The 27,233-nt window shown below is 36.7% G+C and overlaps 1 protein-coding gene across 6 annotated transcripts in view; it reads right to left on the reverse strand.

Annotated features, from left to right (window-relative positions):
* Nucleotides 1-204: 204 nt before the first annotated feature.
* Nucleotides 205-27,233, reverse strand: part of NUP35 (nucleoporin 35) — a 36,715-nt gene continuing 9,686 nt past the window's right edge. For 2 of the 6 annotated variants that reach the window (XM_060016470.1, XM_060016471.1), the window contains 5 exons: nt 6,842-6,983; nt 4,101-4,170; nt 3,213-3,341; nt 1,987-2,151; nt 205-1,023 (listed from right to left, as the gene is read on the reverse strand). In XM_060016470.1, coding sequence (XP_059872453.1) covers nt 946-1,023; nt 1,987-2,151; nt 3,213-3,341; nt 4,101-4,170; nt 6,842-6,983 — 584 coding nt within the window. In that variant the 3' untranslated portion in view covers nt 205-945. The remainder of the gene's footprint in view (nt 1,024-1,986; nt 2,152-3,212; nt 3,342-4,100; nt 4,171-6,841; nt 6,984-27,233) is intronic. The other 4 variants (XM_060016469.2, XM_060016474.1, XM_060016472.1 and 1 more) reach the window with 2 other exon arrangements.

The raw sequence follows: 27,233 nt of genomic DNA on the forward strand, positions 1-27,233 counted from the left end.
TTCAGTCTGTGGTGCACTCTGTAGGCAACTCACATGGTTCCTTCAACAAATCATGGTGTACTGAACGGTGGGGAAAAGCAGGGGAACTCTAATTTAAACTTCAAGACACTCCAAAGACAAAACCAAATACACTGTGTAGACCTAGTCTCGACAGAGACTCACACAAACCAAACATAAAATTTAACAAATTTTGGAAACAATTGGGAAATTTTTAAAAGGACTGGATATTAGAAATTAAGAAAATAGTGATGGTTATATGGTTATTAAAGCTGGATTACAGGTGGATGGAGGTTCATTACATATTTTCTCTATTTCTGCGAAGACTTCAAACTTCTTGTACTAATTAATAAATCACCCTTTCAAAAACTGCTCAATACATATAATCGACAAGTTTATTATCAAGAAACTTCAGTAGGTTTTTTAAAAGGCTGTGTTGGTTTTACAAGACTGAAAGATGACAATTCATGACAGGACAAATATAAACAAGGATAATTAAAATATTAAATACCATCTAAATTAAAAGACCATAATTCAAATTAATTATAATCTTTGTGTCTTGTCAGAATCAGCTGTACAGTTACCCGTCATGAAATTCACCTCACCAACTCATGAAGACTACAAAGCCTCACTACAAACTCAATTACATAATTTACAATAATCAATGAGTGTTTTGCACTTAAGCATGCACTATCACAGAAAGCACAAAATCTTATATACAGGGATTTTTTGTTTCTTTAAAATGTATCTCAAGCATCGTTTAAAGTGCGAGCTACAAATATGCTGTATCCTTTAAGAAAAAGGCTTCTAAAGGAAGTATGAGACAGCTATTCGATACTGTCAAGAGTGGTTATATAACTAACCGAAGGAAACCCAGCAGTACCCTGCTAAGTCTGTTTTATTGTGGCAACCTTCTCCTTTGTAGCTGAGTTCTTAGCTCTTACTGTATTACCAGCCAAACATGTATTCCATTGCTTTGGATACAAGACTTTCATCTTTTTTTGGCGTTTGTCTGTCAGAAATAACCTATTAAAAAAAACACACACAATTGTAAGATTATGGTTTCTTTAGTATTATAGTCAATTCTTCAGTTAATGGCTAATTTAAAAGTGCCAAACACTAAAGTGGATTTGCAACAATAAATTATATATTTAAAAATTAAAATATAGGCTTGCTTGGAACATCCTTATGCTTTTAAGAATAACAAAATTGTATTCCTTTGGCAAGGCAAATTACATCTGCTCCTTAAATTAGTAAACTGAACAAACACCACAAAAGCTAAAAGAGATAAGGACTTTAAAACACTAGTTTAAAAAAAACTAAAGGGAAAAATTAAACCAGTTCTAGAATGATCCCCAAATTTCAAGGGAAGTCAAACTGCCCTACTAAAGTGTTTTATTTGCTATCTCAGGACCTGTGTCTGCAGCTAGGCAAGTTCAGAACTACTGGCTAATTAAGTAGGCAACAATAGCATGCTGAATGACAGTCATAATACTTCTAGCATTCTTCCATGAATATAATGAACTTTTCCTTTAAACTTTTTTGAAATAAGAAGTTTTGAAATGGGGACTGGTCAATGTTTTCTTTTGATAACCAAAGCTACTTCCAATCTGAGGTTCTTCATTTGCAACACCATCAAATTTAGTTATCAATTTAACAGGGATTTAACAATCCCTCATGCCAGAGACGTCCACAAGAGAAACTTTTTACGTATGCAACATACCTTAGAAAAAACTAAACTAATTAACTCTCAAAATGTTTTTTAAAATGGCAAAGAATTTTTTTAAAAACTCAAGATAAATTTCCAACTGGCTAAAATTCTAATTTTTAAAATAGGAAATTTAAAAATGCAAAGTTTATAGGTTTCATCAAGCCAATCAACTTCAGTAGGAAATATTTAATGGCATACAAATCAATCCAATGAAAAAGTTAAACATGCTAAGTACTGCAGCCCTTAAAGTATATTCTTTTATCCAATCTTTAAAATACCTGATAGTCACTAGTAGAAGCTTTGTATGCTGTAGCAAGAGGTCTCATGGTAGAAATTCTAGAAGTACTTCCAGGTTGGGTTGGTGTACCTAAGGTTTTGATTGGTGGTGTAAAGGCAACAGATGGAGATGATAAAGCACACCTGTCACTGTTTTCCATAATGCTCTAGAAAAATAAAGACAAAGAACTTCTCTGTTTATTAACATAATACATATCATCCACTATTATGTCCTACTTACAAAGAAAACTTCATTAAAAGTAGCGTACTTTATTTAATCTAATTAAACTTTCAAATAACTTTAGGGTTGAGAAAACAGTATGTGCTTCTCAGCTAGCATATGAGATCTAATGCTCAACCAGAAATCTCACTTGAATGACCTCAAATATCCTCAAGAAAACTATAGACTCTCAAGAGTAAGAGTCTCCTAACAAACACTATGGAAAATCAGTAAGAAAAAAAGAATTCTTAGGGAAACTGAGGGGTGTGGGGCATCAAAGTCCAGTGCTTTTTAGTATCCAGTAACCCCAAATTTTCCTCTAGCCTCTGCAAACACCTGCTACAGTACAACGTAATAATTACACAACTACTCAGTGATCCTAGATTATAACAGGAGCCATGTCTGCTTCGTGCACTAGTGTGTATACGTAAGTCCCAAGCACAGTGCCTGGTAGGTAGCAGAAGTTCACATATATTTACTTAAAGAATGATCATGATTTTACAAGCCACAAAGTTTAAATTGTGCCTAGGATTATTTTATCAGTATACAAATATATAATAATATTTAAATATTTTAAAGTAGAAATGACTAATAAAAAGCTTCAGCTTTTAGAAGTTAACCCTCAGTTACCATTCTTATGAAATATTTCATTCTGAAATAGCACCACTCCTTTGAGGTAAAGAATTTGAAGTTGCTTTGCACAAAAAAGGGAATGGGTTAAAAGTTAAAAGACCTAGAATGTAGGCTTCACCTTAACAACTCTGGGTAAGTTACCTAAGTCTCCTTGGCCTCTTTATTTGTAGAGTGAAGGGGTTGGCGTGTATTACCTCTAAAGTCTTGTGACTAAATATCTTTGACTTACCATAAAAGAGTGCTGTAACATCATTCATCACATTTTATAAAATAAGAGGCACAGTGAAGCAAAGTGCCATAACCACCCATGTTAGTACTTAGACTTGTGCACTACATATAAATTAAACTGCTTTCCTTACACCAGCAATAACTTACTTTATCTATACATGGTTTTACACCAATCATGATGGACTCTCCAAAAATTCTCCCATCTTTGCTTAAAGCTTTCCGGGCCTGCAGTTTAGATTGATAACGAATATGCATCCAATTTCCTGTGTTAGACATCTGCAAAAAATGAAGTTTTCTCTTAAATTAAAATACAAAGTATACAAAATTTAAACTTAATGAGTTCTATTAGAAAACAGAAACATATGAAATAAATCTGCTTCCACTTTTTATTTGATGCCCTGTAAAAAGCTGTATACTAGGATTCAACAAAAATCCTATTAAACTATTTCAATACATTCCAATAGTTCTCAAATCTCTTATATAAAGAATATGTGACAAATATTCTCTGAAAGCAAAGTAATTCTCAAAAGATAATGTTTCTTATAAAAAGGTCTTATCAACACTTGCTATGAAATTTTTTTAAAAACTGTATTCATCAATCTGATTTTGCATAGGAGTTAAGTCAATTTCTAGTAATAGAAAAAAGATTTGTTATTTATAACTGGCAAGCTAAAAAAGCTCTAAGAACTCTAAGTTAGAAACATCTCCCTTTTCCTTTATCCCCAATAAAACAAGCTCAAATTGGAAAACTTGGCATGATCTTTTTTAAGAGACTGTGAACTATTTTTAAAAGGGGGAAACCTGAAACTCTCACTCTCTTGCTTATCTTCTCTCTTTATCCCTTTTTATCAAATACTATGCAACTACCAGCCTTCCAAACTCCAATAGATAGATACATCCTATGAAAACTTTAAAAAAAAGAAAAATTTTCAAGTTTGGAAAAAAACAGACAACATTCAGCAGCAAAGTTTTCCCTCAATTCACAGGTTATCTTTCCTCAGCTTAAATCTTGAAATGAAAAGAATTAAGACTTACCACATGTTTTAAGATATTTCCATACTGTGCAAATTGTAATAATATATAGGAAGCAGATGCTTGAGGAAACCTGGGGTTGGGGGGGACAAAAAGTTGTCTGAACAGTCAACTTCGATAATACAAATGCAAATTACCTTACAAGTGTTTCACAATAAACTCCCCCTAACTGTCTAGTACATTAATAAGAGACCCTGAACATCCTATTTTCCCCTATATTAGCTAAATCTATTCATTTGCCCATCACCCAAAAGCAAATTATGTTAAAATTAATTTTGACTCAGCCACTTTTCTCCAGCCCCAAATTCCACCTTCTACTCTCACTGTCATTATCATAATCCTTAGAAAAGTACTATGAAGTTACAGTTCTGTAAATAACTTATTTTACATGGGTGGGTGTGTGTGTGTGTGTGTGTGTGTGTGTGTGTGTGTGCGCGTGCACATCCATGAGAGAGAGAGAGAGAGAAAGGGAAATGTTGCAATATACTACTATGGTTATTAAAGGGGAAAGAACTTTAAATTATATAGAATCATATCAATATATATTGAGCACTACCTGAAAATTCAGAAATGTATTCCTGAAACAAAAATACAGTCCGAACCAATATCAATGGTAAACAATCAATTAAAAGGACTGTTACCAAAATTTTAATAGCCATATCTCTGTATGGGAAAATTTTAAGTGATTTTTACTTTCTTCTTTATCAAGTTCTGTATGCTTTGAATATTACAATGAGATATAACTTTTATAGTCCAAATAATAAAGCTATTTTCAGCTTGAAAATCTGGAGTTTCCTTAACCAGTAACTTCAGTTATCTGGAGCTTGGATTAGAACCTAAAGGAAAAAATGTAAGTCACAAAAATAAATGAGAAACTCCACACGTTAAAATCTATGTGACTAAAATACTCACTGCATTCAGGACTGGAAATTTATTTTATGTTACGTAAATTTGGATATAAGATTTCTAATCCCAAAGAAAACAAATGAGTCAGGATGCCTGCAAGCAGAACTAAAAAAAAATTAAAATGAAAGGGAGAAATAATGGTTGCAAGTGATGCAGGCACTTGAGAAATAAAACATAATTCCAAGAGTCTAGGACCACTCTGAGTAGAAGCAGCAGAATATCCTGTCACAGAATCACCCTACAACAATAAATGGTATTTCATGATGACCCTGAATCAGCAGGAAAAAGTTAAATTATCAAAGGAAGAAGATATATAATGTACTTTAGATGTACTTCCCTATAAATAATCAAAATAAAATATTTTATCCCTTAGAAGAAAATGTTTCTGTGCTTGCAATTAAACTTATATGCAGGGTTACTGAAACATAAAACCAACAGAAAATAAATAGCTGGGAAAGTGTACATCTTAAAAATGAAGGGCTAACAGAAGTACTTCAAGTAATTTATCTAATTACTGAGGAATCTTAAAAATGACACCATTACTACCGAACCTGAAAAACACTTGAGAGTGGACAGACACATTCAAAAACATACAGCCACTTACTTCACAAGAGAATACAAAAATTTAAACACATAAAAGGGAAGAAAAAAAAAGAAGCAGCAGCAGTCAGCCCAACTGCTATGGACATATGGCTGAGCGTGCCCTTTCTGGAGAACAAGGGAAAGCAATGACCCTGCTTACTACCTAAACAGAATCAGTAACAAAGAATCTCTCTGAAAGGTTACACAAAAAACAGGTGGCAATTACTGCCTTACAAGGGAGAAAAACTATCTGGGGGAAAAAGTGGGAAGGAAAACTTTTCACCATATTCTTACACATTCTTCTGAATTTTAAATAAATTGAATATATAAAGTCCACTAATATTTATTTACTGGGCATTGTTCTTCCTTCAAGGAGTTCACATGTTTTTATATTTTTTTAAACCCCAAAACTAAATATAGTAAGGTCCAGTAACAGTATGACATCACACTTTCAGAAACCAACCTTATGTAGTACAGTATAAACAATCACAGCCTGAAAATAAAAGACCTGGGTTTTCGATGAAGCTTTACTAATAACTAGATGTAAGCCTCTGAGTAAATCACTTAATCTGTCTATATCTCAGGTTTTTCATATGTAAATGATGCAATATGATCTCTAAGACGCTTTAAAGTACTTTATTAGATCTAAAACTCCATTCAACTAGGACTGTCATGCACAATTTCTATTAATATTCAATATTCTGTAGCTAGAAAGTATCAACCCTGTGAAATAGTATGCATATATACACAAATGAAATTCAATCTGTTAGTTCAAAACTGGTTAAGTCCAATATAAGTCCAATATAGACACAGTCACAACAAAGAGAGAAAGGAGCTTCCTAAGTCTAAAGGGACAACCAACCCTCTTCCAATATCCAGCAAATGTGCTCAAGAGAAGATAATCTGAGAAGAGGCACACAGATAAATGATGGAAAAACTATTAAAAATCAAACATTACTTAAACCTTACTTAAAACATTACTTAAAATACAAAAATCAAACATTACTTAAATACAAGCTGAAATGTCAAGGTGGTATGTACTGATGTCTGCAACTTACTCTGAAATATACCAACAACAAAAAAGATGAATTAATAGTAGATAAAACAAATGTAGCTGTTAACAACTGCAGAATCTAGGTGGTCGGTACATATGGGTGTTTGCTGTGCCACTGTTTTAGTTTTTTTATGTTTGATAATACTCATTAGAAAATGTGAGAGCTTTTTTTTTTTTTAAGTAAATAATCTAGAAACCTTACCCGAACACAGTCACCCAAGTGTCATCAAAGTGATCTTCAGATGTCAAAGAATCTCCTTGAGTATAAAAAGGATCCAACTGGGCAGGAGATAATGTTGTCTTTCGTGGTTGACCAATGTTTGCTGGACTAAATACACTCTGCCCTATATTAGTATATTTAGTAAGTTAGTTACCAATATAAACATCTTGATTTAAAATATCAAAGCTTTAGTTTTAAATGGGAAAGTATATTAAAAGTTGGCAATTCCATAAATAATTCAAAATACACACTATAATCAAATGATAATTATATACTACCACACAATTTGAGAGGAAGTCATTAAAATTTGAGCATAATTTATCATTTTGCAAATGTTTTATTATTTATTATAAATTTGCTAAATGTTTTATTAATTTCCAGTTAAACTTACAGCAGAAGGATCTCCAGTCAACCTCAAGGACTTCATATTCCAAACCTACCACTTTCATTATGACACCTCTGCCTTAAAAAGATTCAGTAACTCCTCATTACACACAAAACAAAATCCAAATGTCTTGGTTGTTCTCCACAATATAGTTCCAACCTTATTTTTTCAATGTACCCCTAAACAGTATCTACCCTAGTTCCTAAGATGTGAACGCAGTTTTCTTTTATTGAGGTCATTTCTATCTGAAATGTCTGATTCTGTTCTTTCTTTTCTTATTCTTCAACAATAATTACCAATTAATGAGTACTTCACGTCCAACATGTCAAGCTAAACACTTTATGTGTTCATTTTATCTCAGAGGCTCTGTCCTACTGAGACCACACATTTCTGAGAAGCAGAGACTATTTCATCTTTGGAGTAGTAATAATGATTCACATACAAGAAATATTTTTTCAGCACTTAAATGTACACCAAGCATTATTCTAGGTATTAAAAATACAGTAATGAACAAGTTAGACCAAAGGGGGGAAAAATCTCTAATAGAGCTTAAATTCTAGTGGAAGAAAGACAAGTAAATACCTAGTATGTTAGAAAACAGAAAATCTTACAGGAAAAAAATAATAACAAAGAGAAAGGTGAAAAGGAACATGTATATACATAAGGGTTAATATCCAAAATATATAAGAAACTCATACAATTCAATAGCAAAAAACAAACAAAAAATCAATCCAATTAAAAATTGGGCAGAGGAACTAAATACACATTTTCCAAAGACATACAAATGGCCAACAGGTACCAAAAAAAGGTGCTCAATATCACTAATCATCAGGAAAATGCAAATCAAAACCAAAATGAGATATAACCTCATCAACAGCTATCATAAAAAAAAAGAAAGAGATAAGTGTTGGTGAGGATTTGGAGAAAAAGGAATCCTTGTGCACTGTTGGCAGGACAATAAAGTTGTTGCACACACTATGGAAAATAGTATAGAGGTTCCTCAAAAACATTAAAAACAGAGCTACCATATGATCCAGCAATCCCACTTCTGAGCATATATCCAAAGAAAATGAAAACAGGATCTCAGACATCTGCACTCCCATATTCAATATAGCACTATTCACAAGAGCCAAGATATGGATACAATCTAAAGGTCCATTAATAGATGAATGGATAAGAAGATGTGGCACGTATATACAATGGAATGTTATTCAGCCATGAAAAAGAAGGAAGTCCTGCCATTTCCTACAGTATGGATGGATGTTGAGGGCATGATGTTCATGATGATAAGTGAAAGAAGTCAGACAGAGAAAGACAAATACTCTATCACCTCACTTATATGTGGAATGTAAAAATGGCAGAACTCACAGAAGGAGTAGACTTGTCGCTACCAGGGGCCGGAGGCTGGGGGATATGGGGAGTTGTTGGTCAAAGGGTACAAACGTCCAGTCATAAGATGAGTAAGTTCTGGGGATCTAAAGTACAGCATGGTGATTACCTCTAATAATACTGTATTATATACTTAAAAGCTGCTAAGAGAGTAGATCTAAAGGTTCTCACCACAAAAAAAGAAATGGTAATTAAGTGACGTGATGAAAAATGTCAGCTAAGACACTGGTCATTTTGTAATATCAAAATGACCACAGTGTGTATCAAATCAACAGTGTGTATCAAAATTTAAACACATAAAAGGGAAGAAAAAAAAAGAAGCAGCAGCAGTCAGCCCAACTGCTATGGACATATGGCTGAGCGTGCCATATATCACTGTATACTTTAAACTTACACAATGTCACAATGTCAATTATATCTCATTAAGTCTACTAAATGTTAGTTTCCCTTTACTATATCCATAAATTAACCTGTGGCAGAAGACTTAACATGTTACTCCAAGAATTAAATGAAACTTTAGGTAGACAAGAACTCACAAAAGTTAACTGTTTTAACAATATATAACTTCAATACTATAAATGATGCACTTGGTACAATTATTCTTTTGCATCAACAGCACAAATATATTCAGTCAAACCTAAAATAAAAGATTTCCAGGAATGATGTCCATTCTCTTGCCTCCGAACAGTAGTAAACCGAAACTATACCCTCAACAGAATTAAAAGCCAAAGGCATCAATCAAGTAAAAACTACAATGCAACAATGTGATTCTAACTAAAGAGGAAAAATATGGTCATCTAAGGATTTCAAAATTCTTAATTCTTTATGCCATACAACTTGAATCCCTTTACTTCATCTGGAGTCAAATTTAGAGACCAGAATTAATCTAATTTAACCCATTAATGTAGCCTTTCCTTAAGGGAAAATAAAAATACATTTCAGATCACCTCAGATCTACTAGGCTTATTAAAGAATCTATTTGATTCAGAACACTATCCTAGACCCTACTAGAAAATAAAGATGCTCAAAACTGACTGCTGTTGAGTAACCAGGCAAAAAAGAATTTAGCAATGAGAAACAAATATTCAAATATTTTTACAATAGTAATCAAGCAAAAGAAAGTATGTAACAGTTATTAACTCTAGAGAAAACAAAAAGATGTACAAGAAGGACATGGAATCCTAGTACATTACATGGCTCAGTCTTACAGATTTATCTAATTTTAAAATTGAGTTCATGCTTAAAAGAGACAATACGAAGTAAATAACTGAAAAGAATGTCAAACTGCATACATGCTATAATATATCTAGCAATTTTTCTTTTTCCTAGCAATTCTTCTTTTCCTCATCACCACGGATGCATTTAATAGGTACAAAACATTTCTAAAATGAGGCTGATTTAAAATGAACCACCCCACTTTGACAAGTGTCTGCTAATCAACCAACTTATCAACTACCCCTTTAGGAAATAAAGAGAAGCAAGCGGAAGATAAGCTTAAATAAGTTTAGTTCTTACTACAAAGACATGCCTTTAACACAAAAAAGATGGTAAAAGGCATTCTAGTATAAAACCTAAAGCCAATTCAAAATTTTTATGTCCTGCATTACCATTAAGAAGGTACAATTTAGTTCTGCTACATTATGTAATAACCTTCAAGCAAGAAATTAAATGGAAATCTCAAAATGAGACTACCATTATGACTTTTAAAAATAAAACAAATCAAAATTAAGTCTCAAACGAATAAGCAATCTAATTTTTGCCCTGTCAACTACTCTGAAAAACATAATTACTTATACATAATCTAAAACTATTTACATAACTTTAGCATAATTGCCCCCCACCTTGTTAACGTTTCATTGCTCCACTGATTTTACTTCCTTTCAATCAGACTTCTGGTACTCACATGCAATGCTTTATAAGATGAAAATAAAGTGTGCCTAGCAAACCACATCAAATTTAACTGTAATGTGTCTCCCTTTGTAAATCACTACTCTGTCTTAAGATCAGACTGAAGTGGAGGGCAAAATAACTTATTACCCTTTATGAAAATGTTTTCAATTGAAGACCACATTCAATTATTTCAAAATAGACAACTAACCTAAATGAAAATAAAAGAGATTAAAAGAGTAGGAATTTTAAACAGACACATGGCATATGAAACTTGGGAGAAAAAGAGGTTCCTGGCAGTGCTGTTACCTTCTAACCATGAAACAACGTAGCACAATGTATAATAAAGAATTTGGCCTCAGCCCAGAGAGATGTCTGGCCTTTGTCAGGTTCCTGGGAGACAACCTCTAAACCCCAGAAATTTCCCCAGCGACAGGAGTGTTTTTGTTACTCGTGGCAGGCCCCTCAACCTCAAGAGCACCTGATGGTTTATGATAACAAGGTGACTCCTGGTGAGGGTAGGTCACGCCATAAAGACCAACCATGAAGACCATCCATGTTATAAAAAAGGTCACCTCTGGGCAGAAGGAATGGAGACTGAGTTTAGCCACTTGATCAGTGATTCAATCAGTCATTTGTACGTAACGAAACACCAATGAAAACTCAGGACATGGAGGCTCCAGTAAGCTCCCTACTAGCCAATACTCTGTGTAGTGCCATATATCAATACCAGGAGGGTAACATGTCACGGAAGTTCTTGTTTTCAGCCTGTGCATCTCTTTCTTTAGGTGGTTCTAATTTGTCTGCTTTCTCTATAATAAAACTGTAACCGTAAGTATAGCACTTTCAGTGGGTCCTGAGTCTTTCCAGTGAATTATCCAACCTTAGAGTGGGCTTGGGAAAGCTTGAATTTGCAGCCAGCAGGTCTGAAGTGAGGGTGGTCCTGGGGACCCCCAAACTTGCAGCTGGCACCTGAAGAGAGAGCAATCTTGTAGGTACTGTTTCCTTAGACTCTTCAGTTTGACAAAGTCTTTGTACCCAGAATAATATTGAACAATGAATACAAGAATAACCAAAACAATATGGCGACCTGAACACTTGTATTCATCTCTAATCCCTGTCAGACACCTAATGACAGTCAATCTAGAAAGTCCCAGGTTTTGGAGAACACAGAAACTGTGAAAAGTGTGAAAGAGGCTCCTCGTTGAAATTAAGGAAAACTAGTTTAAGAGTGTATAATACGGGATGAAATGGCAAGCCCTTCCTCATCTTACCCAGCCACTCCACCACCAAGAGACCAAGGTTTTAGTCCCTGAGGAAAAGGAATCTCAGTGGCTCAGGACTCAGTGGGTCCAGTCACAGTGGAGAAAATCTATGTAAAAGAATAAGTAAAAATCTGCATATTGAAAAGAAGACTTCTAGGGTATGGAAAAAAGGGAACCCTCCTACACTGTTGGTGGGAATGTAAACTGGTACAGCCACTATGGAGAAAAGTATGAAGGTTCCTTAAAAAACTAAAATTAGAGTTACCATATGACCCAGCAATTCCACCCTTAGGCATATATCCAGAGAAAAACAGAATTCAAAAGGATGCATGCACCCCAATGTTCCTTGCACCACTATTTACAATAGCCAAGACATGGAAGCAACCTAAATGCCCATTGACAGAGGAATGGATAAAAAAGATGTGGTACATATATACAATGGAATATTACGCAACCATAAAAAGGAATGAAATAGTGCCATTTACAGAGACGTGGATGGACCCAGAGATTGTCATACAGAGTGAAATCAGAAAGAGAAAAACAAATATTGTATAATATCACTTACATTTACAATCTAGAAAAGTGGTACAGATGAACTTATTTGCAAAGCAGAAATAGAGTCACAGATATAGAGAACAAACTTATGGTTACCAAGGGGAGAATGGTATGAATTGGAAGATTGGGATTGACATATACACACTACTATGTATAAAACAGATAACTAATGAGAACCTACTGTATAGCACAGGGAACTCTACTCAATGCTCTGTGGTGACCTAAATGGGAATGAAATCTAAAAAAGAGTGGATATATGTATATGTATAAGTGATTCACTTTGCTGCACAGCAGAAACTAACACAATATTGTAAAGCAACTATACTTCAATAAAGATCAAAATTTTTTTTAATTAAAAAAAAAGAAAAGACTTCTCCCTTTCTATATTCAGAACACCAGCTTAGACATTAAGACTGAATATTACAGAATTATTCTTTGGGAAACTTAAGAGAAAGATCTATATATGCTAAAATCAGAGATTTTTCCAAACAAAAATCTACCTAACTGTCCAATCCTCCTACAGTGAAGCCCAAAAAGAGACAAAACAGCCTCTCTCCACCAATGTCCCCCTTCTTACCATTGTTAATACACATACACACATGGATTCCAAGTAGCTTTTTAGTGCCTCATTTCACCAAGAACGGCAGAAGAGGTGAAAAAAACAAAAAGAGAGGAAAAAAAAAAAAAAGAACTAGAAGGAAACAGACAATATGAGCAGGAATAAAGGACCAACATGTACCTCACTGATAAGTTATTTTACCCATGAAACAAGAAAAGGATACTACATTTTAAGTACATTAAGAGAACAACAAAAAAAAAAGGTTACTGGAAATTAAAATAAAATAAAAAATTATTAGATGTGTTGGAAATTGAGATTGTGGACATCTTTCAGAAAGTAGAATACAAATATAAAACACACTCTCGCAGAGAAAAAGTAGAAATTTAGAAATCTTTGCAGTGCTCACAAACAGAAGAAATTCCAGAAAGAGGGAACAGACAAAACAGAGGGAAAGCTATTATCAAATACAGGCAAGTTTCCCAGAACTCAGGGTAAGTGTCTTGATTTAAAGGATCCACCAATTCCCCAGAAAAATAAATGGAAGCCCCAGACCAAGGCACATTTGTGAAACTGAAAACACTAACCCTACAGAGATCTTAAATTTTTTGAAACCAATCCCCATACAACAACTCAGGAATCATCACTACAAATGACTTCTGCAGAACACTAGAAGCTAGAAGGCAAAGAAATAATGCCTCCAAAATTCCAACCTAGAATTCTATACTTGGTTAAATTAGCAATCCATTTTAAGGGAGATAAAAAGCATTTCAAACTTAAGGTCTTCAATTTAATTTCCCATGCAAGCTTTCTCAGAAAGCTACTCATATATTTCTTCACCAAAATTAGGAAATAAACTAAGAAGAAAACATGTTAACTAGGAAAAATAGCTCAACTCTAGAAACTTGCTAAGGCAAGTCCTAAGATGATAGCTGTACATCATGCTGATATAGGAAACAGCCAAAAAAGAAGCTGAGAATGAGAAGTTCTCAGTTTAAAACAAAACAAAGGTGTGTTTGAAACTATGAGCATTTTTAAAAAGATATGTATGTATCATAGCAGCAGAATATTTGCTTAAAATATGAGCAAATGGCACACAGAAAAATTAGACAAATGGAAAAAAGAAACAATTATTAACTAACAAAAAATTAACATTTTACAGAAAGAATAAATTATAGTAATACTACTTGGTGCAAAACTAAACAGTGCTTACATAATCATAATAATACACTGACAAAGGAATAAAGTTTGATATATTTTAATTATATTCAGATAAGGTAATTAAAGATAATTATATCTTATCTCCCCTACATTAAGATAAATATAGCAATACTAAAAATGAAAATAAAGGGCTTCCCTGGTGGCACAGTGGTTGAGAGTCCACCTGCTGATGCAGGGGACACGGGTTCGTGCCCTGGTCCGGGAAGGCATGCCGCGGAGCGGCTGGGCCCGTGAGCCATGGCTGCTGAGCCTGTGCGTCCGGAGCCTGTGCTCCGCAACGGAAGAGGCCACAACAATGAGAGGCCCACGTACTGCAAGAAAAAAAAAAAAAGAAAAGAAAGAATTAGCAATAGGACTTCCCTGGTGGCTCAGTGGTTAAGAATCCGCCTGCCAATGCAAGGGACACAGGTTTGAGCCCTGGTCTGGGAAGATCCCACATGCCGCAGAGCCACTAAGCCCATGTGCCACAACTACTGAGCCTGCACTCTAGAGCCTGTGAGCCACAACTACTGAGCCCACATGCCACAACTACTGTAGTTCACGTGCCTAGAGCCTGTGCTCTGCAACAAGAGAAGCCACCGCAATGAGAAGACTTCGCACGACAATGAAGAGTTGCCCCCGATCACCACAACTAGAGAAAGCCCACGTGCAGCAACAAAGACCCAACGCAGCCAAAAATAAATAATTTTTTTAAAAAAACACCAAAAAAAAAAAGAATTAGCAATATAATCATATACAGCTAAGTAATGGCCCTCCAAGATGACTACATCCTAATCCCTGGAACCTATGAATGTTACCTTATATAGCAAAAGAGATTTTGCATTTATTAAGGATCTTGAGATGGGAAGATTAACCAGGATTATTCAGGTGGACCCCCAAGATATCCACTACTGTCCTTACAAGAGAGGTGATATGATGATAGGAAAGAGACTGGAGTGATACAATATACTTTGAAGATGAAAGAAGGGGCCACAAACCAAAGAATATAGGTAGCCACTAGGAACTGGAAAAAAACCAAACAAAAAACAGCAGGGAAATGGATTCTCTCTAGGGCCTCCAGAAAACCAGTCTTACCAACACCTGACTTTAGCCCAGTGAAATTGATTTTGGACTTCTGACTTCTAGAACTATAAGAGAATAAATCCAAGTTGTTTTAAGCCACTAAATTCATGGCAATATGTCACAGTGCTAACAGAAAGCTAATACAGCCTCTCATTTAGTTAAGTGGAGATAAATTCCAAAAGGAAGAGCTCTAAGATCTGGACTGGCTAGTTGTGAGGAATAAAGCTAAAGACTGCTGCATTTCATTATAAGTATTTAAGTACTATTTGACTTTTTTAAACAATCTGCATTTATGCTTTTGACTAAAATATAAAATACTATCCCACCAAAATTAGAGACCAATAAATGGCACTATGGCTAGTCTGGCATGAAACTAAATAAATTTTGGTGACTAATTTTAAAAACTTTACCTGGTAGGCAGAAAATGGTCCCCCAAAGATGTCCATGTCCTAATACCCAGAAGCTGTGAATATGTTATATTACATGGTAAAGAAGAATTAAGGATGCTATGGAATTAAGATTGCTAATCATCTCATCTTAAACAAGAAGATTATGCTGGATTAACAGAGTGAACCCAACACAATCACAAGGATCCATAAATGGGGAGGGAAAAGAATGATGTGAAATAAAGACTCAACTAGCCATCGCAGGCATTGAAGATGGTAGGGAGCCAGGAGCCAAGAAATATGGGCAGCTTCTAGAAGCTGGAAAACAGGAAAAAACCCCAAGATTCTCCCCTAGAGCCTCCAGAAAAGAATGAAGCCCTACTAATACCTTGATTTTAGCCCACTGAAACCCATTCCAGACTTCTGGCTTCCAGAATTTTAAGATAATAAATTTGAGTTGTTTTAAGCCACTATAATCTGTCATAATTTGTTTCAGCAGCAATACGAAACCAATATAATCTAGATTAAGGCTAGTGGTGACTCAATATTATCAAAGAAAAACTACGCAATGCCAAGATGGACACAAATATTCCAATCATCATTTGGTTTTGGGATGTCATTGCCTCAAAACACAATATACATACATGAGTTTTCTCTGTCTGTTGTGACAAACTACCAGAAACTGGGTGGCTTAAAACAATAGAAATTTATTCTCCCACAGTTCTGGAGGCCGGAAGTACAAGAATAAGTTTTCAGCAGAGTCAAACGCCTGTTGAAGGCACTAAGAAATACTTCATTACTGGCCCCTGTAGCTTCTGGTAACACTGGTAAGTTTTAGTGTTCCTTGGCTTATGGCTACAACACCAAAGTTTGCCTCACTTCATGTGACCTTCTCCTCTGTGTCTTTCCTGTTTGTGTCAAATTTCCCTGTGCCTCTAAGAACACTTGTGATTGGATTTAGGGCCCTTCCAGGTAATTACCAGGATTATCTTACCCTCTTTTCCTGTCTCCTTAACTCACTAAACTGTCCTTGAGAGCTACCCCTCTCAAGATCCTTAACTTAATCATGTTTTGGCCACATAAGCAATATTCAAGGTTCCAGGAGTTAGAATGTGAACATATCATTTTGGGGGCCACCATTCAACTCACAACTTATATCCATCAATCTGTTCAGTCAACCAACATTTACTGAGGTCCCTTTATATCCAGCTCTGTCACAGGTAAACAATGAAGATATACAGAAGGAATCTCTGCCCTTTAGCTCATAACCCAGTAATGGAGAAAGATAAGAACCTAGCAGAGAGAGCTTTATAGGAGCACATACAAGGAACAGCTAACCCAGATAAGAAAAAGAAGTGTCAGGGAAAGTTTCCTCACAGATAAATTAGTCCTTTATCCGCCTTCTGGGAACGCTAACAGAATTCTGAGTTCCTGGCATCAAGAAAAGCAGCCAAAAACTGCTATAATCTAAATATCACACTTACCCCATTAATAATATGCTAACACAAATAAGGATTCTAGTTCAGTACATATAAGTGGTATACCACCTGAGAAGAGAGCTGATAGATAAATGAAAGAACTTCTCAAGAAAAAAAAAATTTTAATTAAAAATAAGATGAAAGGTGGACCTTCAAGATGGCAGAGGAGTAAGACGTGGAGATCACCTTCCTCCCCACAAATACATCAGAAATACACCTACATGTGGAACAACAACTACAGAACACCTACTGAACACTGGCAGAAGACCTTAGACCTCCCAAAAGGCAAGAAACTCCCCACGTACCTGGGTAGGGCAAAAGAAAAAAGAAAAAACAGAGAGAAAAGAATAGGGATGGGACCTGCAGCTTGGGGAGGGAGCTGTAAAGGAGGAAAAGTTTCCACACACTAGGAAGCTCCTTCACTGGTGGAGACTGCGGGGGAGGGGAGCTTCAGAGCCACGGAGGAGAACGCAGCAACAGGGGTGCCAGAGGGCAAAGTGGAGAGGTTCTCACACAGAAGATCGGTGTGGACCTGCCCGAGAGACTTGTCTGCTCACCAGCCAGGGTGGGTGGGGGCTAGGAGCTGAGCCTCGGGCTTGGGAGGTCAGATCCCAGGGAGAGGACTGCAGCTGACTGCATGAACACAGCCTGAAGGGGGCCAGTGAGCCACAGCTAGCCAGGAGGAAGTCAGGGAAAAAGTCTGGAATTGCCTAAGAGGCAAAAGACCATTGTTATGGAGTGTGCAAGGAGACGGATTCAGAGCACCGCCTAAACGAGCTCCAGAAACTGCATGAGCCGCAGCTATCAGAGCAGACACCAGAGACGGGAATGAAATGCTAACGCTGCTCCTGCAGCCACCAAGAAACCTGTGTGCAAGCACAGGTCACTACCCACACCCGCTCCGGAGCCTGTGCAGCACACCACTACCAGGGTCCCATGATCCAGGGACAACTTCCCTGGGAGAACACACAGCGTGCCTCAGGCTGTGGCAATGTCACGGCCTCTGTCACTAACTACCTTACCCATACACCCCCCCACCCCGGCCTGAATGAGCAAGAGCCCCCTCATCAGCCCCTGCTTTAACCCTGTCCTGTCTGAGCAGGAACAGAAGCCTGAGGGCAACCTACACGCAGCACTGGGGCGAAAATCAAAGCTGAAGCCCAGGAGCTGTGCATACAAGAAGAGAAAGGGAAATTTCTCCCAGCAGCCTCAGGAGCAGCAGATTAAATCCCCACAATCAACTTGAGGTACCCTGCGTCTGGGGAATACCTGAAGAGGCAACGAATCAACCCAAAATTGAGGTGGTGGACTTTGGGAGCAGCTGTACCCTTGGGGTTTGCTGCCTGCGACTGACTTGTTCCTAATTTTTATGTTTATCTTAGTATAGTTTTTACTTCTTGTTATCATTCGTAGATTTGTTTATTGCTTTGGTTGCTCTCTTCTTTTTTTTAATTACTTTTTTATTTTAATACTTTTTAAAAATGTTTTTACTTTAATTACTTTATTTTATTTATTTATGCATTTATTTTCTTTCTCTTTTTCTCCCTTTTCTTCTGAGCCATGTGGCTGACAGGGCCTTGGTGCTCCAGCCTGGTGTCAGGCCTGAGCCTCTGAGGTAGGAGAGCCAAGTTCAGGATACTGGACCACCAGAGACCTCTGGGCCCCAGTAATATCAATCAGTAAGAGCTCTCCCAGAGATCTCTGTCTCAACACTAAGACCCAGCTCCACCCAATGGCCAGCAAGCTCCAGTGCTGGACACCGCATGCCAAACAACTAGCAAGACAGGAACACAACCCCCCACCCATTAGCAGAGAGGCTGCCTAAAATCATAATAAGGTCACAGACATCCCGAAACACACCACCGGACGCAGTCCTGCCCACCAGAAAGACAATATACAGCCCCACCCACCAGAACACAGGCACCAGTCCCCTCCACCAGGAAGCCTACACAAGCCACTGAACCAACCTTACCCACTGGCGGCAGACACCTGAAACGACAGGAACTATGAACGTACAGCCTGCAAAAAGGAGACCACAAGCACAGTAAGTTAAGCAAAATGGGAAGACAGAGAAATGGTCAGCAGATGAAGGAGCAAGGTAAAAACCCACCAGACCAAACAAATAAACAGGCAATTGGCAGTCTACCTAGAAAAGAATTCAGAGTAATGATAGAAAAGATGATCCAAAATCTTGGAAACAGAATGGAGAAATTACAAGAAACGTTTTAACAAGGACCTAGAAGAAATAAAGAGCAAACAAACAATGATGAACAACACAATAAATGAAATTTAAAATTCTCTAGAAGGAATCAATAGCAGAATAACTGAGGCGGAAGAACAGATAAGTGACCTGGAAGATAAAATAGTGGAAATAACTACAGCAGAGCAGAATAAAGAAAAAAGAATGAAAAGAATCGAGGACAGTCTCAGAGACCTCTGGGACAACATTAAACGCACCAACATTTGAATTATAGGGGTCCCAGAAGAAGAGAAAAAGAAAGGGACTGAGAAAATATTTGAAGAGATTATATTTGAAAACTTCCCTAACATGGGAAAGGAAATAGTCAATCAACTCCAGGAAGTGCAGAGAGTTCCATACAGGATAAATCCAAGGAAAAACATGCCAAGACACATATTAATCAAACTATCAAAAATCAAATACAAAGAAAAAATACTAAAAGCAGCAAGGGAGAAGCAACAAATAACATATAAGGGAATCCCCATAAGGTTAACAGCTGATCTTTCAGCAGAAACTCTGCAAGCCAGAAGGGAGTGGCAGGACACATTTAAAGTGATGAAAGGGAAAAAACTACAACCAAGATTACTCTACCCAGCAAGGATCTCATTCAGATTCGATGGAGAAATTAAAACATTTACAGACAAGCAAAAGCTAAGAGAATTCAGCACCACCACACCAGCTTTACAAAAAATGTTAAAGAAACTTCTCTAGGCAGGAACACAAGAGAAGGAAAAGACCTACAATAACAAACCCAAAACAATTAAAAAAATGGGAATAGGAACATACATATCGATAATTACCTTAAATGAAAATGGATTAAATGCTCCAACCAAAAGACACAGACTGGCTGAATGGATACAAAAACAAGACCCATATATATGCTGTCTACAAGAGACCCACTTCAGACCTAGGGGCACAGAAAGACTAAAAGTGAAGGAATGGAAAAAGATATTCCATGCAAATGGAGATCAAAACGAAGCTGGCGTAGCAATTCTCATATTAGACAAAATAGACTTTAAAATAAAGACCACTACAAGAGACAAAGAAGGGCACTACATAATGACCAAGGATCAATCCAAGAAGAAGATATTATAACTGTAAATATTTATGCACCCAACATAGGAGCACCTCAATACATAAGGCAAATGCCAACAGCCATAAAAGGGGAAATCAACAGTAACACTATCATAGTAGGGGACTTTAAACACCCCACTTTCACCAATGGACAGATCATCCAAAATGAAAATAAATAAGGAAACACAAGCTTTAAATGACACATTAAACAAGATGGACTTAATTGATATTTATAGGACATTCCATCCAAAAACAATAGAATACACTTTCTTCTCAAGTGCTCATGGAACATTCTCCAGGATAGATCATATCTTGGGTCACAAATCAAGCCTAGGTAAATTCAAGAAAATTGAAATCGTATCAAGTATCTTTTCCGACCACAATGCTATGAGACTAGATATCAATTACAGGAAAAAAACTGTAAAAGATACAAACTCATGAAGACTAAACAATACACTACTAAATAACCAAGAGATCACTGAAGAAATCGAAGAGGAAATCAAAACATACCTAGAAACAAATGACAATGAAAACATGATGACCCAAAACCTATGGGATGCAGCAAAAGCAGTTCTACAAGGGAAGTTTACAGCAATACAATCCTACCTCAAGAAACAAACATCTCAAATAAACAACCTAACCTTACACTTACAGCAATCAGAGAAAGAAGAACAAAAAAACCCCGAAGTCAGCAGGAGGAAAGAAATCATAAAGATCAGATCAGAAATAAATGAAAAAGAAATGAAGGAAACAACAGCAAAGATCAATAAAACTAAAAGCTGGTTCTTTGAGAAGATACACTAAATTGCTAAACCATTAGCCAGACTCATCAAGAAAAAGAAAAAAAGAAGACTCAAATAGATTCAACAGAATTAGAAATGAAAAAGTAGAAGTAACAACTGAAACTGCAGAAATGCAAAGGATCTTGAGAGATTACAAGCAACTATATGCCAATAAAATGGACAACCTGGAAGAAATGGACAAATTCTTAGAAAAGCACAACCTTCCGAGACTGAACCTGGAAGAAATAGAAAATATAAACAGACCAATCACAAGTACTGAAATAGAAGGTGATTAAAAATCTTCCAACAAACAAAAGCCCAGGACCAGATGGCTTCACAGGCAAATTCTATCACGCATTTAGAGAAGAGCTAACACTTATCCTTCTGAAACTCTTAAAAAATATAGCAGAAGGAGGAACACTACCAAACGCACTCTATGAGGCCACCATCACCCTGATACCAAAAGCACCACGGGGTAATATCACTGATGAACACAGATGCAAAAATCCTCAACAAAATACTAGCAAACAGAATCCAACAGCACTTTAAAAAGATCATACACCTTGATCAAGTAGAGTTTATCCTAGGAATGCAAGCATTCTTCAATATATATAAATCAATCAATGTGATATACCATATTAACAAACTGAAAGATAAAAACCATATGATAATCTCAATAGATGCAGAAAAAGCTTTTGACAAAATTCAACACCCATTTATGATAAAAAACTCTCCAGAAACTAGGCACATAGAGTACTTACCTCAACATAATAAAGGCCATATATGACAGACCCACAGCCAGCATGGTTCTCAATGGTGAAAAACTGAAACCATTTCCTCTAAAATCAGGAACAAGACAAGGATGTCCACTCTCACCCCTATTATTCAACACAGTTTTGGAAGTTTTAGCCACAGCAATCAGAGAAGAAAAAGACATAAAAGGAGTCCAAATCAGAAAAGAAGTAAAGCTGTCACTGTTTGCACATGACATGATACTATACATAGAGAATCCTAAAGATGCTACCAGAAAACTACTAGAGTGAATCAATGAATTTGGTAAAGTTGCAGAATACAAAATCAATGCACAGAAATCTCTTACATTCCTATACACTAATGATGAAAAATCTGAAAGAGAAATTAAGGAAACACTCCCATTTACCATTGCAAGAAAAAGAGTAAAATACCTAGGAATAACCCTACCTAAGGAAACAAAAGACCTGTATGCAGAAATCTATAAGACACTGATGATAGAAATTAGAGATGATACAAACAGATGGAGATATATACCATGTTCTTGGATTAGAAGAATCAACATTGTGAAAATGACTATACTACCCAAAGCAATCTACAGATTCAAGGCAATCCCTATCAAATTACCAATGGCATTTTTTACAGAACTAGAACAAAAAATTTGTATGGAAACACAAAAGACCCCGAATAGCCAAAACAATCTTGCGAAAGAAAAACGGAGCTGGAGGAATCAGGCTCCCTGACTTCAGACTATACTACAAAGCTACAGTAATCAAGCAGTATGGTACTGGCACAAAAACAGAAATACAGATCAATGGAACAGGACAGAAAGCCCAGAGATAAACCCACACACACATGGTCACCTTATCTTTGATAAAGGAGGCAAGAATATACAATGGAGAAAAGACAGCCTCTTCAATAAGTGGTGCTGGGAAAACTGAACAGCTACATGTAAAAGAAAGAAATTGGAACACTCTCTAACACCATACACAAAAATAAACTCAAAATGGATTAAAGACCTAAATGTAAGGCCAGACACATAAAACTCTTAGAGGAAAACATAGGAAGAACACTCTTTGACATAAATCACAGCAAGATACTTTTTGACCCAGCTCCTAGAGAAATGGAAATAAAAACAAAAATAAACAAATGGGACTTAATGAAACTTAAAAGCTTTTGCAGAGCTAAGGAAACCAAAAACAAGACGAAAAGACAACCCTCAGAATGGGAGAAAATATCAGCAAATGAAGCAACTGACAAAGGATTAACCTCCAAAATATACAAGCAGCTCATGAAGCTCAATATCAAAAAAACAAACAACCGAGTCCAAAGATGGGCAGAAAATCTAAATAGACTTTTCTCCAAAGTAAATATACAGATTGTCAACAAATACATGAAAGGATGCTCAACATCACAAATCATTAGAGAAATACATATCAAAACTACAATGAGAAAAAAAAATACCTGTAAATACGGGCTTCCCTGGTGGCGCAGTGGTTGAGAGCCCGCCTGCCGATGCAGGGGACACGGTTTTGTGCCCTGGTCCGGGAAGATCCCACATGCCGCAGAGCAGCTAGGCCCGTGAGCCATGGCCGCTGAGCTTGCGCATCTGGAGCCTGTGCTCCGCAACGGGAGAGGCCACAACAGTGAGAGACCCGCATACCGCAAAAAAAAAAAAACAAAAAAAAAAAAAAAAAAAAAACTACAATGAGGTATCACCTCACACTGGTCAGAACGGCCATCATCAAGAAATCTGCAAACAATAAATGCCGGAGAGAGTGTGGAGAAAAGGGTACCCTCTTGCACTGTTGGTGGGAATGTAAATTGATACAGCCACTATGGAGAACAGTATGGAGGTGCCTTAAAAAACTAAAAATAGAACTACCATATGCCCCAGCAATCCCACTACTGGGCATATACCTTGAGAAAACCATAATTCAAAGAGACATGTACCACAATGTTCATTGAAGCACTATTTACAATAGCCAGGACATGGAAGCAACCTAAGTGTCCATCAACAGATGAGTGGATAAAGAAGATATGGCACATATATACGATGAAATATTGCTCAGCCATAAAAAGAAACGAAATTGAGTTATCTGTAGTGAGGTGGATGGACCTAGACTCTGTCACACAGAGTGAAGTAAGTCAGACAGAGAAAAACAAATACCGTATGCTAACACATATATATGGAATCTAAAAAAAAAAAAAGTTTTGATGAACCTAGGGGCAGGACTGGAAGAGAGATGCAGACATAGAGAATGGATTTGAGGACACGGGGGTGGGGGAGGGTAAGCTGGGATGAAGTGAGAGAGTGGCATGGACACATATACACTACCAAATGTAAAATAGATAGCTAGTGGGAAGCAGCTGCATCGCACGGGGAGATCAGCTCGGTGGTTTGTGACCACCTAGAGGGGTAGGATAGGGAGGATGGGAGGGAGACACAAGAGGAAGGGATATATGTATACGTATAGCTGATTCACTTTGTTATACAGCAGAAACTAACACAACATTGTAAAGCAATTATACTCCAGTAAAGATGTTAAAAAAAAACTAAAGAAATAATAAAAATAAATTTTTTAAAATAAAAATAGGATGAAAAGTAGCATAATATTTAAATAGTAGCAGAAGAAAATTGAGGGGTGAGGATGGGGAAAGAGAGGGCAAACATTCAGTACTGTTTATCAGAGGCGATAATGGTTGAAAAAAGTTTTTGAAATTCTTTAATCTAGATTTCCCACTTTGTTATATGACCAAGGTTTTTCTACACCAGAAATAAGATTCTAAAAGAGATTTTTAACCTCACTTTCAGAATTATAAACTAACCAAAGTCACCTTTGGATACAAAGACCTAAGCATAAAATAGCAATTCATGCCATTAAATCCTGTGATGTCTCTTTTTAAAAGGTGCCAATCTCAGAAAGTTAAAATTTACAAATCATACAAGAAATTTTCATTTATTTAACACTAAATATAAGAGTTTAAAATAGCTCTAGGGCTTCCCTGATGGTGCAGTGGTTGAGAATCTGCCTGCCAATGCAGGGGACACGGGTTCGAGCCCTGGTCTCGGAAGATCCCACATGCCGCGGAGCAACTAGGCCCATGAGCCACAAATACTGAGCCTGCGCGTCTGGAGCTTGTGCTCCGCAACGAGAGAGGCTGCGACAGTGAGTGGCCCCGCTCGCCACAACTAGAGAAAGCCCTCGCACAGAAACAAAGACCCAGCACAGCCAAAAATAAATAAATTAACTAATTAAATTAAATTAAAATTAAAAAAAAAATAGCTCTAAGTGAAAAGTCTTCATTTTCTACCTCAATTTTCTCAACTCCCTTTTTCCATGTCTTCTTTAGGTATTGACCATGCATGACAGTACTCATGTTTATCCCATCTTTTCAAAAGTATTCTTAAAAAAAAAGAAAGTATTCTTTTTCACTTATGCCCCATTAAGACTTTACATAAATTCCTTAAACTCAAATAAGAAGTAGCAGTGGCTCCCAGTGGCCAATTTATGACAGTTATCTTTTCCTATCATAGTTCTTATATTTTCACATATGATTTCTAAAATTACAAAAACCTCATAGAAGTTACAGAATTAGAAAAAATAAATTAACAAAAGGAGGTTTAATTAACTTTAATCCTGTACTCTTCCACTTGACATCAATCAGAATATTACAATGCATGCTTTTCAGGAGACTAAGAGATCCTTTAAAGCATAAAATACATTACTTAACATGTGCTTTTGCATCTTCAGTGTCTCTGGGATCACTGACTGACTCAACCGAATAGTCAATATTATAACAAATAGTCACGTAGCAAAGCATTATCACGTAACAAAGCACTGTCATCTGCCTATTTGATCAAATTAGGATTGTTAAAACCTAATTCCCCTAGAACATTTCGCCTCAAGTATGTAACTGAGACAGAGGTGACATCCTAGATTTTTCACCATTATATATATGTGGCAGACAGAAATCTAAAGACATCACCCCAAATCTTCTGTCCTCTGGTTTGATTGACTGGTAATTCAATCAAACTCTAATCCAGGTATTGCTGTGAAGGGACTTTACAGACAGAATTAGGTTATTTATCAGCTGATCTTAAAGAATTACCCTGGATTATTCCAGTGAGTCCAAAGTAATCAGATGAGCTCTTAACAGCAGATGGCAGAAAAGTCAAATCAGAGATACAACAGAAGAGAGAGATCAGAGAGATTCAAATCATAGAAAAGGACTTGATCTGCCATTGCTGTCTTCATAAGCCAAGGAATGAGGGCAGCCTTTAGAAGCTGAAAACAACCTACAGGTGACAGCCAGCAAAGAAACAGAGACCTCATTCCTACAACGACATGGAACTGAATTTGGCCAACGACCTGGATGCAGATTCATTCACAGAGCTTCCAGAAAAGAACAGAGCCCTGCTAACACCTGACCTCTAAAGCAAAGAACCAAGCTGTGCCCAGACATCTGACCTTTAGAAACTATGATGTAATAAATGTGTGTTGTTTTAAGCCACTAAGTTTTTGGTAATTTGTTATGGCAACAATTTGAAACTAATACAGATTTTGGTACCAAAAGGGATGCTGCTGTAACAAATACGTAAAAGTGTGGAAATGACTTTCGAATAGGGCAGTGGGTGGAGGTTGGAAGAAACTTGAGGAACATAATAGAAATAGCCTTGAACAAACCAGTAGTAGAAATCTAGACTTTAAGAACACTGCCATGATGACTCAGACTGCTTGAAGAAATCAAGATTTGGAGGATAAAAAGATCTAACTTGTCACTGGATATTACTTTTGCTACTATCTTGCCTTTAAACAGGAGTGTTTAGCACATTTCGTTTTATATAATTGTCCATTTGGTTCATTTAAACCTACTGTCTTGCTCTTGTTTCTTTTGTTCCGTCTGTTTTTGCTGTTGTTCCTCCTTTCCTTCTTTCCTGCCTTCCTTTATGTCTAAGCCACCACCATCTTTCACCTGGACTAATGCAGTAGCCAACTGTATGGTCTCCTTGCTTCTACCCTGTTCCTTATTTCAAAGTCTATTCACATCACAGGACCAATCTCATCCTATTTTCTTCCACCTTTTCTGGGTAAAGACCAACTGTTACGATGACCTACAAAGCCTTGTTGCATCAGCCCACATTACCCCTCTGACCTCATCTCCTATTACTCGCCCCCTCACTCACTCCATTTCACAGTATATACTTTATACTTGTTTGAACACCCCAGACACAATCCCACCTCAGTGCCTTTGTACTTGCTATTTCCTCTGTTTAGAAAACTTGCCCTAAATGTTTTTAAGCAAATGTTACTTTTCCTATAACTATTTGTAGTAAGCAGAAT

The sequence above is a fragment of the Delphinus delphis genome, chromosome 7 (genome assembly GCF_949987515.2).
Source record: "Delphinus delphis chromosome 7, mDelDel1.2, whole genome shotgun sequence".
NCBI lineage: Eukaryota > Metazoa > Chordata > Mammalia > Artiodactyla > Delphinidae > Delphinus > Delphinus delphis.